Source organism: Myodes glareolus, chromosome 6 (genome assembly GCF_982192425.1).
Source record: "Myodes glareolus chromosome 6, mMyoGla1.1, whole genome shotgun sequence".
Taxonomy (NCBI): domain Eukaryota; kingdom Metazoa; phylum Chordata; class Mammalia; order Rodentia; family Cricetidae; genus Myodes; species Myodes glareolus.
This window is the reverse complement of record NC_142031.1, coordinates 117,655,261-117,670,641: the sequence shown is the minus strand read 5'-3', so window position 1 is coordinate 117,670,641 and position 15,381 is coordinate 117,655,261. Positions and strand designations below refer to the sequence as shown.

Here is a 15,381-nt window from a genome sequence, read left to right as displayed (position 1 = left end):
GGTTCAAGCCAGACAGGGTCCCATCACTGAGAGGAGAAAGTAGACACAAACTCCCATCCCTAACCAAGAAACTATATCCAATTGACAAACCATTTGCAAAGAAAAATTGGTTTCCTCCAATAGCGTCTCATTGGGTATATTAACAACACTTAAGGCTAGGCCCCAGGACCAGCAGTAGATGGCCATCAAACAAAACAAAACAAAACAAAGAAAATGAACTCAGTGGAATTTTTGTAGACTTTTGTCTCATATTGTTTTGTTTGGGCATTCTCTTTGTATTATTGCTTATTTGCTTATATATTACGGTTTCTGATTTTTTATGGGTTTTGTTTGTGTGTATATATATTTCTTGTTATTTTTCTTTCTTTTAAAAAAATTATGGCCAGGCAGTGGTGGCTTACACCTTAGTCCAGCACTTAGGAGGCAGGGGCAGGTGGATCTCTCAGTTCTAGGTCAGCCTGGTCTACAGAGTGAGTTCCAGGACAGTCAAGTCTACACAGAGAAACCCAATCTTGAAAACAGAACAAAATTCTGATTTGTTTTTTGTTGGACTGTTTGTTTTCTAAAGAGAAAGGAAAAGAAAGGAAAGAAAGTATAGTTATGAGGGTAAAGGAGGTGGGGAGAATCTGGAAAGAGTTGGGACAGTGGAGTGGAATTATCAGAATATATTATATAAAAAATTATTTTTAGTAAAAATATTTTTAAAATAGATAGCTCAGCATCCAACTTACTTCTGCGACTTGCTACAGGTCACTAAATAACGTATGCAGTTTTAAAGGGTTACACATTCCCAAAGATGTTACTTTTTTTTTTTTTTTTTTTGGTTTTTCAAGACAGGGTTTCTCTGTGTAACAATCCTGGCTGTCTAGGAACTCACTGTGTAGACCATACTGGCATTGAACTTACTGAGCTCCGCTGCCTCTGCCTTTCAAGTGCTGGGATTAAAGGCCGCGACTGCCCGGCAAGATGCTACTTATTGATTAGGGCAAAAAAGTATTCATGTACTCATTTCATGTCTCTGCACTGAGAACTGAATTTATGCCAGGCACTATTCTAACTTCTGCACTAAAGGAAAAATGTACCATTACTACCATTAGTACTTGAAATAATATTTCAGCAAGATGAGGACTTGGAGGAAAGATGATTAACAAACATGGTGGAGAGAGCTCTTACCTTGACACAGTTCTCTATACTTAACAACAGGTTATAGGCTAAGGCTGTTTATACTGAAATATGTTTATACTGTAGGCTAAGGCTGTTTATTCTGTTATAATGAAAAAAATCTATCCAAGTATGAGAACTACAAATGAGAAGGTAAGCACTGACATACCCATAAACCCGAGGAAAAAAAATCAACAGAAGTTCTTGTAGCTGGGGAAAGATTAAATAAAGACAAGGCAGAATAAACAGTCTATACATTTGCCCTGCCTAGAGGGAAAAGCCCCACTCCTCACACATCAGTCTAGCTGCGGGAGGCACAGTTTAGTCCCTTGATGTCACTGTTGAGCTGTTGGAAAAACCACACGGAGGCTTGCGCTGTCCCCTTAAATCCTAATTATGTGAAACTACTTATTTTTAAGTTACTTTGAGTTTTGTGGCTTAGTGGAAAACATCCTGATAGGTACTTGCAATCCCACAGGTGAGAACAGTGAGTTTCAGAGAATTATAAATCTAAGAGGACAGAAAATTCCCAGAAGAAAAACCACAATAAAAATTTGGAATTTAGTAGACAGGAAAATGTTGGAATTAACCAGTTTAAAAGAATAAAAGAAGCCTGTTCCTAAGTCATCTATGCTTGATTTATACCTTAGAATCCCTCAAAGTCCCAAAGTGGCACCACCAGGCGAGGCAGTATGAAGGAAGAAAGGTAGGACTCATGGAAAAACTGTCATGAAGTGGCTTAAGCTCCACCTCCTTTGCTTCCATCCAAGGTGCCAGACACATGCCTCTTGTCCATTTTAGAAGGGTGGGTGTGCGTCCAGACAAAATACATAGGCTCCTTCCTCCACTTGCACTGCTGAACGTTATTTGACAAGGAGATCAGGAGGGTTCCTCTCAGGAACCTGCCCCGGAGGGAAGCTCTGCAGCTCTAGCAAAGGGAATCACTGGATTCTTAAGAGTGAAACTCATCTTGTCTGAAGTTCAAACCAGCATTTATCTCTCATAACTTCATTCTTAAAACGCAAACAACCAAGACTGTTGAGTGAGGAAAGCCTCCCATGTGAACACAGCAGGCATGGGCATGTAGATATGGGTGCATGGAGGAGGGATGGCTCGAGATGAACCACTTCTCAATACCCTGAGTCAGACAAGAAAATAAGCCAGAATGACAAAAATAAGTGTAAGAGGTAAGAATTTTAGAGACCCCCTTCAGTAGAGCTAGCCACTAGCTATCAAGACATTCCTTCCAGACAGGGCTAAAGAAAAAATATGATGAAAAAGTGACAGGATCAAGAAATTGCTCTGATCTGATCTGTGAATTTTGAGATTGAAAATGCTCACTGTGTTCCCAACACTGCACAGAAATGCATTCACAGCAAGAATATTGGGAACAAAGATCCTGCACAGTTTACAGTGTCATTGACAAGCAGACTTTTCTGGGTAAGACTGAGAATTGCTGCAGACTGCTCAAAAACAGTGCTGAAACTGTAGGCTCTAGCTGGTTGTGATAGTTTGCAAGATGCTATAAACATTAGAACAGCGGTTCTTAACCTTCCTAATGCTGAGACCTTTTAATACAGTTCCTTCTGTTGTGACCTCCGACTATAACAGTATTTTTGTTGCTTCTTCCTAACTGTAATTTTGTCACTGTTGTGAATTGTAAATATCTATGTATTCTGATGGTCTTAGGTGACCCATGTGAAAGGGTTGTGACCCTCAGGTTGAGAAACATGCATTAGAAGGTAGATCTTAGCTTCAAGGAACTGGAGGCATGTCCTTGAGTGATATTCTGTGATTCCTTCCTCTCTCTGCTTCTCTCTTCTGCTTTGGTGAAGAATCAGCAAAACACCCCTTGGTGATGTGGCATGAGGAAGAAGCAAGCACTGAAACAAGTCCAAGCAAATGCTTGACACAAAGCTTTGTGCACACTTTATTCTGATAAAGATAAAATTTTTAAAATTCACTGAAAACTAGGACAAATAGTGTGGAAAGCTAATGTTCTGAGTTATTCTGAGTGTAGGTACTGTATTTTAATGAACGGAATGAGTAAGGGCTACTTAGCACATCATTTTGTTCAGGTCCTGCTTGCGTTTTCTCTGATAAAGCCAAAGCTTTGCCGTTTTCCTTCCCCTCTCAACTTTCCTTGCTGACTTCTCCCTGCTGTGCTGTGCTCATCAAGGCTCCAGGGACAGACCTGACTGAAGGGGTCTTTGGCATTCTTACCTCCTATGCTTTAATTACTCTTCTTGTCATTCTTGTCATCCTGTTTCCTTATTTCTAAGGGTCAATGAAGAAAAGACAGATACAGAAATTGGATTCACTTGGACTGGGCTCTCTGATGGGGAAACCAAAGCTAGCCAAAAACTCAGCATGTTCATTATATTGAATTGAGTAGGGAGACAGGGTTATTACATATAGCTGTACAAGGTTTAGTTTATCTGAATAGGAAATCTCTGTAGGGCTGCAGTCTTCAGGCCATAAATAATTCTGGGGAAGAAAGCTATGGTAGACATTTTTCTGCACTCACAATATACATTTGCTCTTGGATCAGGAAGGAAGGCTTTGTCATTCATTTTCCTGTGGGTCTGAGGCTTTGTAGTCCTTAACATGACTGTACCCATATCAACAACACACAATCATTCAGGACTTCATTCATTCAGGGTTTTTTCTGTTCCCCATACTGCTGTAACAGGATTCTTGACACTAGGGCTTCCAGTTGCCTGGTTTCTCTGCTTGCTTGTATATGTATTTTCTTTTATAAAGAGTTTTATTTACTTTTGAGAATTTTATACATGAACATTGCATCTACATCACTGGTCCTTTCTATTTCCCCTCCAACTCCTCTAACCTTCCAAATTTTTGATAGCCTCTCTAATTATTATTATTAAATGTAAACACACATATACACAAATTACATATATAACCTACTGAGTTTAGTTTTGTTGTATATAAGCATGTATCCAGGGCTAACCTTTACTGGAAAGTTATCTGTTGACCTCTTCAGTGAGTGGCTTTGCTGTTTTAAATAGGGAGTCAAGTTCATTTGCTTATCACAAATGTTTTTTCCCCCAGATAGGGTTTCTCTGGCTGTCACTCACTTTGTAGACCAGGCTGGCCTTGAACTCACAGAGATCCTCCTGCCTCTGCTTTCCAAGTGCTGGTATTAAAGGCATATGCCACCACCTACTGGGTTCCAATGAATTCTTAACTGATTTAAGAGATTAAACTTCAAATAAGATCTAGATAATGATTACAGTGAAACACACACACACACACACACACACACACACACACACACACACAAATGCAAGGCAAGTAAAACCTAAAAGGAAGTAAAACTTAAAAGTTCTAAGAATAGAATTTAGGTCACAGAACATTTAAGAAAAGGATCATTATGAAATGATAAAATATATTTTATAAGAAAAATGTAGCCAGGTGATGGTGGCGCATGCCTTTAATCCCGGCACTTGGAAGGCAGAGGCATGCAGATCTCTGTGAGTTTGAGGCCAGCCTGGTCTACAGAGTGAGTTCCAGGACAGGCTGCAAAACTATACAGAGAAGCCCTGTCTCGAAAAACCAAGAAAAAAAAAGTAACAATCCTAGAGATATAATAAGGGAGACCTTCAGCAACCAAATGCACATTCATAATGAAAACAATCCTTTAACAGTGGAGGAAACCTAACCTGGCACATTGTATCTGGGGATTTAAAATCATCTGTTTCAGGATTTAAGAGATTTAGCAGAAAGACTAGGAAGATACTGTACACAGACCATTGGTGAGACAAGTAGAAAGTAGGAGTGGAGGAAACCCATATGAGATACATGAGGTGCAATCTGATACATTTAGGAAAATGTGCATTTAAGTAGCCTATCACTTTGGCAAAAGTTCAACAGTTGACTGCATTCAGTGTGAGTGATGGATGATATAGGCATTTTGAAAACAGGAATTTTCAAAACCTGTTGATAGAAGTTGAAATTAATACAATAACTTGAATTATTATAGTACACAAAAACATTTGGGAACTGTAAACCTTAAAAAACTTTTAAAACTGAAGACTGGAAATCTGCCTCACAGAAGTAATAGAAACAAATGAACCGAATGTGCTAATGCTCACCAGAATATTGACAAATGCAATAATGCTGAGTGGAGCTGCGGCTCGTCCAGATTGTGATATGCATACTCAGCTGTTAGGAAATATTTATTGACAGGCAATAGCAAACAGTCAACTAATGTGTCTGGTTTGACATTTGTCTAAAAATTTGGATGAGTCAGAAAACCCATATGTAAGACAGAAGTTAAATCTGAATGTGAAGAAAGCCTTGGAAGCACCAGCCACACTGGGGATAATTGTCATTTTAGGGAAGCAAACTGGAGAGGGGAAGGTCTTGACTCATTGTTCTTACTGTAGTAAGCACATGAAAAGAAAGATTAGTATAAGAGATCCAGCAAGGAAAGACATTTTTCTAAGAAATGTGATTGTTAGTCTTCAAGAGTTTGGATTCTCTAGAGCAGTGGTTCTCAGCCTTCCTACTGCTGTAACCCTTTTACAGCTCTTCATGTCCTGGTGACTCCCAACCATAAAATTATTTTCCCTGCTACTTTGTAACTGTAATTTTGCTACTGTTATGAATCCTAACGTAAATATCTGTGTTTTCTGATGGTCTTAGACAACCCCTCTGTAGGGGTCATTTGACCTCCAGGGGGGTCACAACTCACAGGTTTGAGAACCACTACTCTAAATAGTGAGCTTTTATTTGATTCACAGCAGCAATTGTCCTTCCCAGCCCTCATGAGTACCAGATGTTTTGTATTTTAGCTACAGGTCTACCTGCTCTCCCGTGTTAAAGCATCCACTGCTACACTTACAAGTCCTTTTGCTTTGATAGGGCTGTCTTCATCAGTGGAATACAACGTAATGGAATTGGAGAAAGAACTTGAGAATGTAAAGACCCTTAAGACAAAATTAGGTATTGTACTTTTCTTTTGCACTTATTTGTTAGACTTGGTTAGTTATAAAAAGACTGTAAATAGTCTTAAAATATTTGAAAATTTATGAAAGTTTAGTTTGTGTTAAAAACTTTCTGTGTTCAGAGTCATTGGTCTTTCTTATAGGAGAGGGTAAGTATAAGTTCTCTGAAATTACTTCTTTTAAAGACTTGTTTATTTTATATGTTATGAATGCTTTGCCTACATGTCTGTCTGTGTATCCCCTAGAACTGGAGTTACCAGTGGTTGTGAACCACCTTGTGGGAGCTGGGTGATAAGCCGAGGCCTCTGCAAGAAGAACAAATGCTCTAAACCACTGAGCTGTCGTCTCTTCAGCCCCTGAAGTTACTTTTCAAATATGTTTACATGCAAAGATGTTGGGGCTTTATCTGTTCACTTGAGTTAATTTTTCCTGTATGTGGCTGGTTGCACACATGCCAGAGTGGGTGTGGAGGTCAGAGAAGAACTTGCAGGAATAGGTTCTTCTGTTCCTTCATGTGGACTTTGGGAATTGAACTTGAGTTGTCAGGCTGGTGGCAGGTATCCTCAGCCACCAAGTCATCTTGTTAGTCCCACTTGCATTATTTTTGAGAAATATTAAGTAAAAACTTCTCTGTCAATGTGAATTTAAAAATGTCTTTTTAATATGTCTTTTTATGACTAATAGAAGGCACTTTAACTATGATGTGCCTTAATGTGACTTTCTTGGTTTTTGGTTCATCAAGTTTCTTGGATGTGGGAATTTATACTTTGTAACATGCAGGGGCTTGCTTGTGGGGTTTTCCTGTTCTGCCCGGTTCCCCCCCCCCTTTTTTTAAAAACAAAACAAAACAAAGGAAAATATCCATAGTCCATTTTTTAGGAATGTGGGCATAGTATTCCAGGCTCCTTCCAGCTGTTTGGGGGTGCTGATAATCTTATGGGGACCTAAAGAAAATTTAGAGTTATAATCAAGTCCTGATTGGAGTATCCTATGAGTCTTGATCATCTCAGGCAGCAGTCTTGAACCTGTTCTGGATGAAGAACTCAGACATCTGGGCCTTCTACTCCTGCCAAATATTTCTCAGGTGGTCTTCCTTGATCAAAGCTGATTTTTCTTAACTCTGAATAAATCCAGAGGCTCTCATTTTCTGTGGAAACAAAAGCAAAATCTCTTCTCCAAAGTAACATACCCTTTGACTTCAATTTTGAAGTCAAGGTCTTTTCAAAATACCTATCTTGGATTAATTCTGCAGCATTTATAAGCAAATATCTTTTAGCAGCTGTTACTCCTTCCTCAGCATTCAAACAATTTAAAGAGAGCATAATAGCATACAATATAAATTTTTTTTGTGTATTTTCCATCTTTATGCGGCTTTATTTTAACCTCTATTTCTTTTATTTTTACTTTTAACTTTTGGCTTTTTGAGACACGTTCTCTGTGTATCTTTGTCCTGGAACTCCCTCTGTAAACCAGGCTATCCTTGATCTCACAGAGATCTGTCTGTCTCAGCCTCCCAGGCAAATCCTACTGGCGTGTGCCACCACAACCGGCTACTCTCTTCCTTCCTTCCTTCCTTCCTTCCTTCCTTCCTTTCTTTCTTTCTTTCTTTCTTTCTTCATTTCTTTTTTATTTTGAGAACTTTAACCTTTAGCCTGTATATATTTTTAACACACTATAAACCATTTAGAGGTTTTCTTCCTCTTTGAATCTCTCTTTATTGTATATCTCTCTTTTTCTGACCATGTGGGTCTTTAATTTGCTAATGAATATGGAGAAGATTAAATCGTGGCTTTTACTACTAGATCCAGCCCAGTCCTTAGCTTTATGAAATTCCACCTTCACGGTGGAGGTACTGGTTGTAGCCATGTTTTTTTTGCCACAACTCTATGTCGCTTTAAGGTCCTTGCCAGCAAGCAAGCTGCAACAGTGTATCCATAGCAAATGGGCGCCATTCTGTAACATGAAGGGGCCTGCTTGTTTTCTCTTATAGCTTATATTTACCCATTGTTCTTATCTATGCTAGCCACATGTTTGTGGCTACAAGAGCAAATAAGTAGCATGAGCTAATGGGCCAATCAGCATTATAACTTATAGAGATCTCTGTGTGATTTTCTTTGGGGCTAAACAGCTGTGGGAACAGGGCAGAACAGAAAACACAAACAAGCAGGCCCCCTCATGCTACAATACTTTTCATATAACTTCAGAAATTTTGGCTCTTAATTTACTCAAATATTTTTCTTTTCTCCTTTGTGCTACCCTTTTCAGGGACTTCAGTTATTTGCAGATTGTCTGTAGCTCGTTTGGTTTTGGATAGTTTCTGTTGTGGTTTTACTCATCTCAACCTTTCTTCTGCAGGTCTGATCTGCCTCTTATCCCAGATGCTGTATTTTATTCTCAGACACTGGTTTTCAGTTTTGCTTGGTCCTGTTATCTTCATGCTGATAATTGACATTGTTCAATCTGTTTCCTCCAACTTTTGTTGGAAAAAAGAAGGAATATAGTTATGAGAGCACTCTTAAGTATGTATGTGTGCATGTGTGCTCAAGTGTGTGCTCATCTGTGGGTGCATTTGCATGCCAGCGGTTAGTATCGGGTTTCTTTCTTGATTGCTTTCTACTTTGTTTTTGAGATTTTAAATGTATTTTTATTTAATTGAATCTGTTGCTCACTGTTTTGGCTCTACTACCTGGCCAGATATCCTAGAGCTCTTCCTGTCTCTGCCTCCCAGCCCTGGAATTACAAGCCTGTGCATTATACTAGGCTTTCTCATGTCAATTCTGGTGTTCAAACTCAGGTTTTCATGCTTGTACAGCAAGGACTTTACCAACTGAGCAGTTTCTGTAGCCTCTCTGAGAACTGTGCTGGTTGTCTATTGTTTTGTCAAGCTAGAGCAGTGGCTCTCAACCTTCCTAATTCTGAGACCCTTTAATATAGTTCCTCATGTTGCGGTGACTCCAACCATGTAGTTGTTTTTGTCCCTACTTCGTAACTGTAATTTTGCTACTGTTATGAATTGGAATGTAAGTGGAATATCTGTTTTTTTTCTGAGAGTCTTAGGTGACCTCCAAAGGGGTCAAGACCCTCAGGTTAAGAACTGCTGAGCTACAGCTAAAGTCATTTGGAAAAAGAGAACCTCAGTTGAGAAAATGCTCTAATAAATTGGCTTGTGGGTATTTTTTTTAAAATTAATGATTAATGTGGGAAGGCCCAGCTCATTGTGGATGATACCACCCTTGGGAGGTGGTCCTGAGTGGTGTAAGAAAGTGGTCTGAACATGTTTGGAGGAGCAAGCTAGTAAGCAGCATTCCTCTGTGGCCTCTGTATCAATTCTGCCTCCACGCTTCTGCCTTGAATTACTGTCCTGACTTCTCTTTAGATGATGGACTATAACCGTGAGCTGAAATAAACTCCTCTCTCCCCAGGTTTCTTTTGGTCATGGTGTTGATATACAACAGTAGAAACCATCACTAGTACAAAGCACTTCTAATTGCTTTGCCTGTGAATTCTGACATTCTTTGTTAGCTCTTGATAAGTTTCAAATGATTGGTTTTGTTTCATATTATTTGTTTTATACTATTTTGTACTTTTTTGCATGCTTGGCAGTTTTTGAAAGGAAAATAGGCATTTTGGGATGCTGGTATTTTTTGCATCCCTGAGGGGAAGGAACTTTGGCTTGAAATGCAGTTAACTGATTCAGTTGCCTGTCTCTGAAATCTCACTAGGCTGGACCAGAGCAGTACTGTTCCAGGGCACCTACTCCACTGTGGGGCATTTCTCCTTGTGGCCCATGCAACTATCAAACACTATTCCCTCATGTTTGTCTTTAGCCATGAACTGTTTCGTGTCTGAGTTGAATATCTGAGGTGACCCTTGGCAGACTTTTGGTGTACTTAATTTGTCCTGCAATTTTGTCTCTGAAGATTTCAGTTAGTTGGTTTTCTTAGACTCACATTTCATGTTTTCAGGATGGGAACGAACTGAGCTTTTCTTGATTCCTTTGCCTAGCCATCATGTTCTAGAAACTTTCATGGTGTTAAATGAGGTCATTTAGGTTTGTATTGTTCACTACCCCTCAAATCTAGTGTAATTCCCAAAATCAGAAGTTCATAGTACTGAATATTTCGTGTATTTGTATGTGTACATGTATGTGTATGTATGCCTGCTTGCCTGCCTTTCTTTCTCTTCTTACTTCTGTGACTGTGGCTTGATGATTTTATTATTTGAAAAACTGTTGGTCATTATCTTATTAATTTTTAAAAATGTAATTTTGTATTGATTCTTTTGGAATTTAACATCATGAACCTCAGTTCCTCTCTTTTCCCAATCTCTCCATATCTATCCTTCACCCTTGTAGTGTCCCCCACCAAGGAAAACTTTAAAGTAATAATAAAAATAAGAATATTAATTAAATGAACAAACAAAAGCCCTCCCCTCCTCCATTTTCCCTGTCTCCCTGTTGCCTCTTTATTTGTCTCAGTGACACTGGGAGCATCAGTGTATCATGCTTTCTGTCCAAACAGCTTTACTTGAAAATGTTCATTGTGTAGTGAGTTGTTGGTCTGGTTCAAGGCCTCTAGCTTCTGGTACACCATCAGTGCTGGACCCTCACTGAATCTCCTCTCAGATCTTGCTGTTGCCCAAGTCATGGAGATCCTGTGGCTATGGAGCAGGGCCAGTCCCTCATGCTCTCTAGCAGGTCATAGCTGGGGTAGATGTTGGGGAGTGCTAACTCAAAGCCCTAGATGTGTACCTGGGTGGTAGCTGACTTGATTTATCTGGGCTGCTGAGACCACCACCCCTCAAATGAGGGGCAGAGCCAGCTCTCCCATGCCCATAATGAGGCATGGGGTCAGCTTTCCCAAGTGCACATGGGGGCCTCCTATGAGGCAGGATGAGACAGGATGAGGGGACAGGGTCAGTTCTCCAGTGGGAGGGGGGCTGCTCTCTCTGGGCCAGTGAGAGCCAATGCTAACTCAGCCCTTGAATTTCAACACATGGTTCAAATGGGCTCCTGTGGTAACATGGGCAACAGATATTAAGAGAGACTGCAGCTGCATCAGAGCCACAGACCTAGAAATGGGCATCAGCAACAATTTGGGCTCAGTTGTCACCGTGGCTCAGGGTGGTAGTGCAGGCCTCTCAGATCAGAATGGGCCCAGCAGAAGCATGACCAGGTGGTAGAGCAGACTTCTGGCATCCTTGTGGCTTTTGGTGGCTACATGGGCCATGCACGTCAACACAGAGACCTGACTATGGAGGGATCATTGTCTGGTCCCTAGCAACAGCTGGGCCCAGATGTCGTCATGGCCCAGGGGGCATCATAGGCTGTTCAGATCAGCATTGCTCCAACCACAAAATGGCCCTCAGACACCAACATGGCCCCAGGTGGTGGACCGGTTCCTAGGCATCTGCATAGCCCTTGATGGCAACAGGCATCATAGTTGTCAATATGGACTCTGGCTGCAGTAAAGCCATAGACCCAGATATGGCTCTGGGATGTAGCTTGGGCCCTGATGTCTCCATGACCCCAGGTGGCAGTGCAGGCCACTCAGCTCAGGGTGGCCCCTGTGGTGGCATGGCCTTCGGGCACCAATGTGGCACATGTGACAGCCAAGACCCCAGGCATCCTCATGGCCTTCAGTGATGACAGGAGCCACAGACATCAACACAGACCACAGCTAAGACAGGGCCATAGACCCAGACATGGCCTTTGGCAGCAGCCCAGGCCTGGAAGTCAACATGACCTCAGGTGGCAAGTAGGCTTCCCTCATCAGCCCATTCTGTGCTGCCTTTGTCTTTTTAGATCTGCCTCTCCCCACAGGACATAGGCCATTCTGCTTCTCTATCTCTCTCATACCCCACCATATATTGGCTCACTCTAATGGCGCTGACCACCAGGCACCAAAGCTGGCTGATGGTTTCTCCTCTCCACCCTGGGTAAGTTACTCCAGGTGAGAATGTGAGTGTCCTTCATCCACCAGGCCCTAATGGCACCCAGCAGGCCCCCTTATCAGTTTTTATCTGTCCCATTTTCTTTGATTTCTTCAGATTCTAGTTAAATACACACTAGACTTTTCTCCATACTCTTATCATTTGTTTTCTGTGCTCTAGCCTCTCATGTTATCTTCTGGTCTGTCTTCCACTTTAGTATATCCCAGATGTGCCATACTGTTGTTTAAACTTCTTATTGAATTTTTCATTTTACATTTACAGTATTTTTCAGCTCTAGGATGTTCATTTGGCTGTTTTCATTGGTTCAGATTTATTTGTGAGTTTTGTTGTTTTGTCATTTATTTAGTTGACTATCAATTAAGGCCTCTTTTTATTAAGTCTATGTGTGGACAATTGAGGGTCTGTTCCTGTTGGCTCTGTTTCTTCTTTACCTGCTGATAATGTTTAACTTATTTCTGGATATTTCTTTTTTTTTAGTTTTTTTTTTTAATTTTTCCATTCAAAAATTTATACTTTGTCCCCTCTTCCCATTCCCCTCCTGCTCCCCTTGCCCTGTGGGAAATCCAAGGCCCTCCCCCCTACATCCAGGCCTAAGAAGCTGTGCAGCCAAATAGACTAGGGTCCCAAAAAGCCAGTACATGCAGTAGAAACAAATCTCAGTGCCTTTATCAATGGCTTCTCAGTCAGCCCCCATTGTCAGCCACAATCAGAGAGTCCGGTTTGATCACAAGCTCATTCAGACTCGGTCCAGCTGTATTTGGTGAGCTCCCATTAGAACAGGCACACTGCCTCAGTGGGTGAATCAACCCCTTGCGATACTGACGTCCTAGCTCGTCTTCTCCCTCCTTTTGCCCTTCAACTGGACCTTGGGAGCTCAGTCCTTGCTCTGATGAGGGTCTCTGTCTCTATCTCCATCTGTTGCCAGATGAAGATTCTATGGTGATATTCAAGATAATCGTCAGTGTGATAGTGGGGCAAGCACAGTTCAGGCACCCTCTCCTCTGCTGTCCAAGGACCTAGCTGGGGACAACCCCGTGGACACCTGGGATCCTCTCTAGAGTCATGTCTCTTGCCAACCCTAAAATGGCTCCCTTAATGTAGATATCTTCTTCCCTGCTCCTATATCTGCCCTTCCTCCATCTCCACCCTCCTAGTCCCCCAAGCTCTCCCCAGTTTTTTCCTTCCCTTCCCTTCCCTCTCCCCCTCTCCCCTTCCCCAATCCTACCCCAACTCTTACCCCCACTTCTACCCCCACCCCAATACTCCCAACTTTTGCCCTGCAATCTTGTTTGTTTCCAGTTTCCAGGAGGATCTATATATGTTTTTCTTTGGGTTCACCTTGTTATTTGGCTTCTCTAGACTTGTGAACTATAGGCTTAATGTCCTTTGTTTATGGCAAGAATTCACGAATGAATGAGTACATACCATATTAATCTTTTTTGGGTCTGGGTTATCTCACTCAGGATAGTGTTTTCTATTTCCATCCATTTGCATGCAAAATTCAAGATGTCATTGTTTTTTACTGCTGAGTAGTACTCTAATGTGTATATATTCCACACTTTCATTATCCATTCTTCCGTTGAGGGGCATCTAGGTTGTTTCCAGGTTCTGGCTATTACAAATAGTGCTGCTATGAACATAGTTGAACAAATGCTTTTGTAGTATGATTGGGCATCTCTTGGGTATATTCCCAAGAGTGGTATTGCTGGATCCTGAGGTAGGCTGATTCCCAATTCCCTGAGAAACCGCTACACTGATTTCCAAAGTGGTTGCACAAGTTTTCATTCCTACCAGCAATGGATGAGTGTTCCCCTTACTCCACATCCTCTCCAGCATAGGCTTTCATTGGTGTTTTTGATTTTAGCCATTCTGACAGGTGTAAGATGGTATCTCAGAGTTGTTTTGATTTGCATTTCCCTGATAGCTAAGGAGGTTGAACATGACCTTAAGTGTCTTTTGGCCATTTGAACTTCTTCTGTTGAGAATTCTCTGTTCAGTTCAGTACCCCATTTTTTAATTGGGCTAATTAGAATTTTAATGTCTAGTTTCTTGAGTACTTTTTATATTTTGGAGATCAGACCTTTGTCTGATGCAGGGTTGGTGAAGATTTTCTCCCATTCAGTAGGATGCCTTTTTGTCTTAATGACAGTGTCCTTTGCTTTACAGAAGCTTTTCAGTTTCAGGAGGTCCCATTTATTCAATGTTGCTCTTATTGTCTGTGCTATTGGGGTTATATGTAGGAAGTGGTCTCCTGTGTCCATATGTTGCAGTCTACTTCCCACTTTCTCTTCTATCAGGTTCAGTGTGGTTGGATTTATATTGAGGTCTTTAATCCATTTGGACTTGAGTTTTGTGCATGGTGATAGATATGGATCTATTTTCATTCTTCATTCTTCTACAGGTTGGCCAGTTCTGTCAGCACCATTTGTTGAAGATGCTTTCTTTCTTCTATTGTATAATTTTAGCTCCTTTGTCAAAAATCAGGTGTTCATAGGTTTCTGGGTTAATATCTGGGTCTTTGATTCAATTCCATTAGTCGATGTCTCTGTTTTTATGCCAATACCAAGCTGTTTTCCATACTGTAGCTCTGTAATAGAGTTTGAAGTCAGGGATGGTAATGCCTCCAGAAGTTCCTTTATTGTATAGGATTGTTTTGGCTATCCTGGGTTTTTTGTTTTTCCATATAAAGTTGATTATTGCTCTCTCAAGGTCTGTGAAGAATTTTGTTGGGATTTTGATGGGGATTGTGTTGAATTTATAGATTGCCTTGGGTAGAATTGCCATTTTTACTACCCATCCAAGAGCATGGAAGATCTTTCCATTTTCTGGTGTCCTCTTCAATTTCTTTCTTCAAAGCCTTAAAGTTCTTATCAAATAGATCTTTCATATACTTTGTTAGTGTTTCCCCAAGGTACTTTATGCTATTTGTGGCCATCATGAAAGGTGACGTTTCTCTGATTTCCCTCTCTGCTTCTCTATCCTTTATGTATAGGAGGGCTACTGATTTTCTTGAGTTGACCTTGTATCCTGCCACTCCCTGAAGGTATTTATCAGCTGTAGGAGTTCTTTGGTAGAGTTTTTGGGGTCACTAATATACACTATCATATCATCTGCAAATAATGAAAGTTTGACTTCTTCCTTTTCGATTTGAATCCCCTTGATCTCCTTATGTTGTCTTATTGCTATTGCTGGAACTTCAAGCTCTATGATGAAGAGATATGGTGAGAGTGGACAGCCTTGTCTTGTTCCTGATTTTAGTGGAATGTCTTTGAGTTTCTTTCCATTTAATTTGATATTA

General features: G+C 40.8%; 1 protein-coding gene across 6 annotated transcripts in view; it reads left to right on the top strand.

Annotated features, from left to right (window-relative positions):
• The window catches only part of Lmbr1 (limb development membrane protein 1), a 141,123-nt gene that overhangs the window by 94,579 nt on the left and 31,163 nt on the right, over nucleotides 1-15,381 (top strand). For all 6 annotated transcript variants that reach the window (XM_085691103.2, XM_048440175.3, XM_048440173.3 and 3 more), the window contains one exon: nucleotides 6,049-6,129. In XM_085691103.2, coding sequence (XP_085547229.1) covers nucleotides 6,049-6,129 — 81 coding nt within the window. The remainder of the gene's footprint in view (nucleotides 1-6,048; nucleotides 6,130-15,381) is intronic.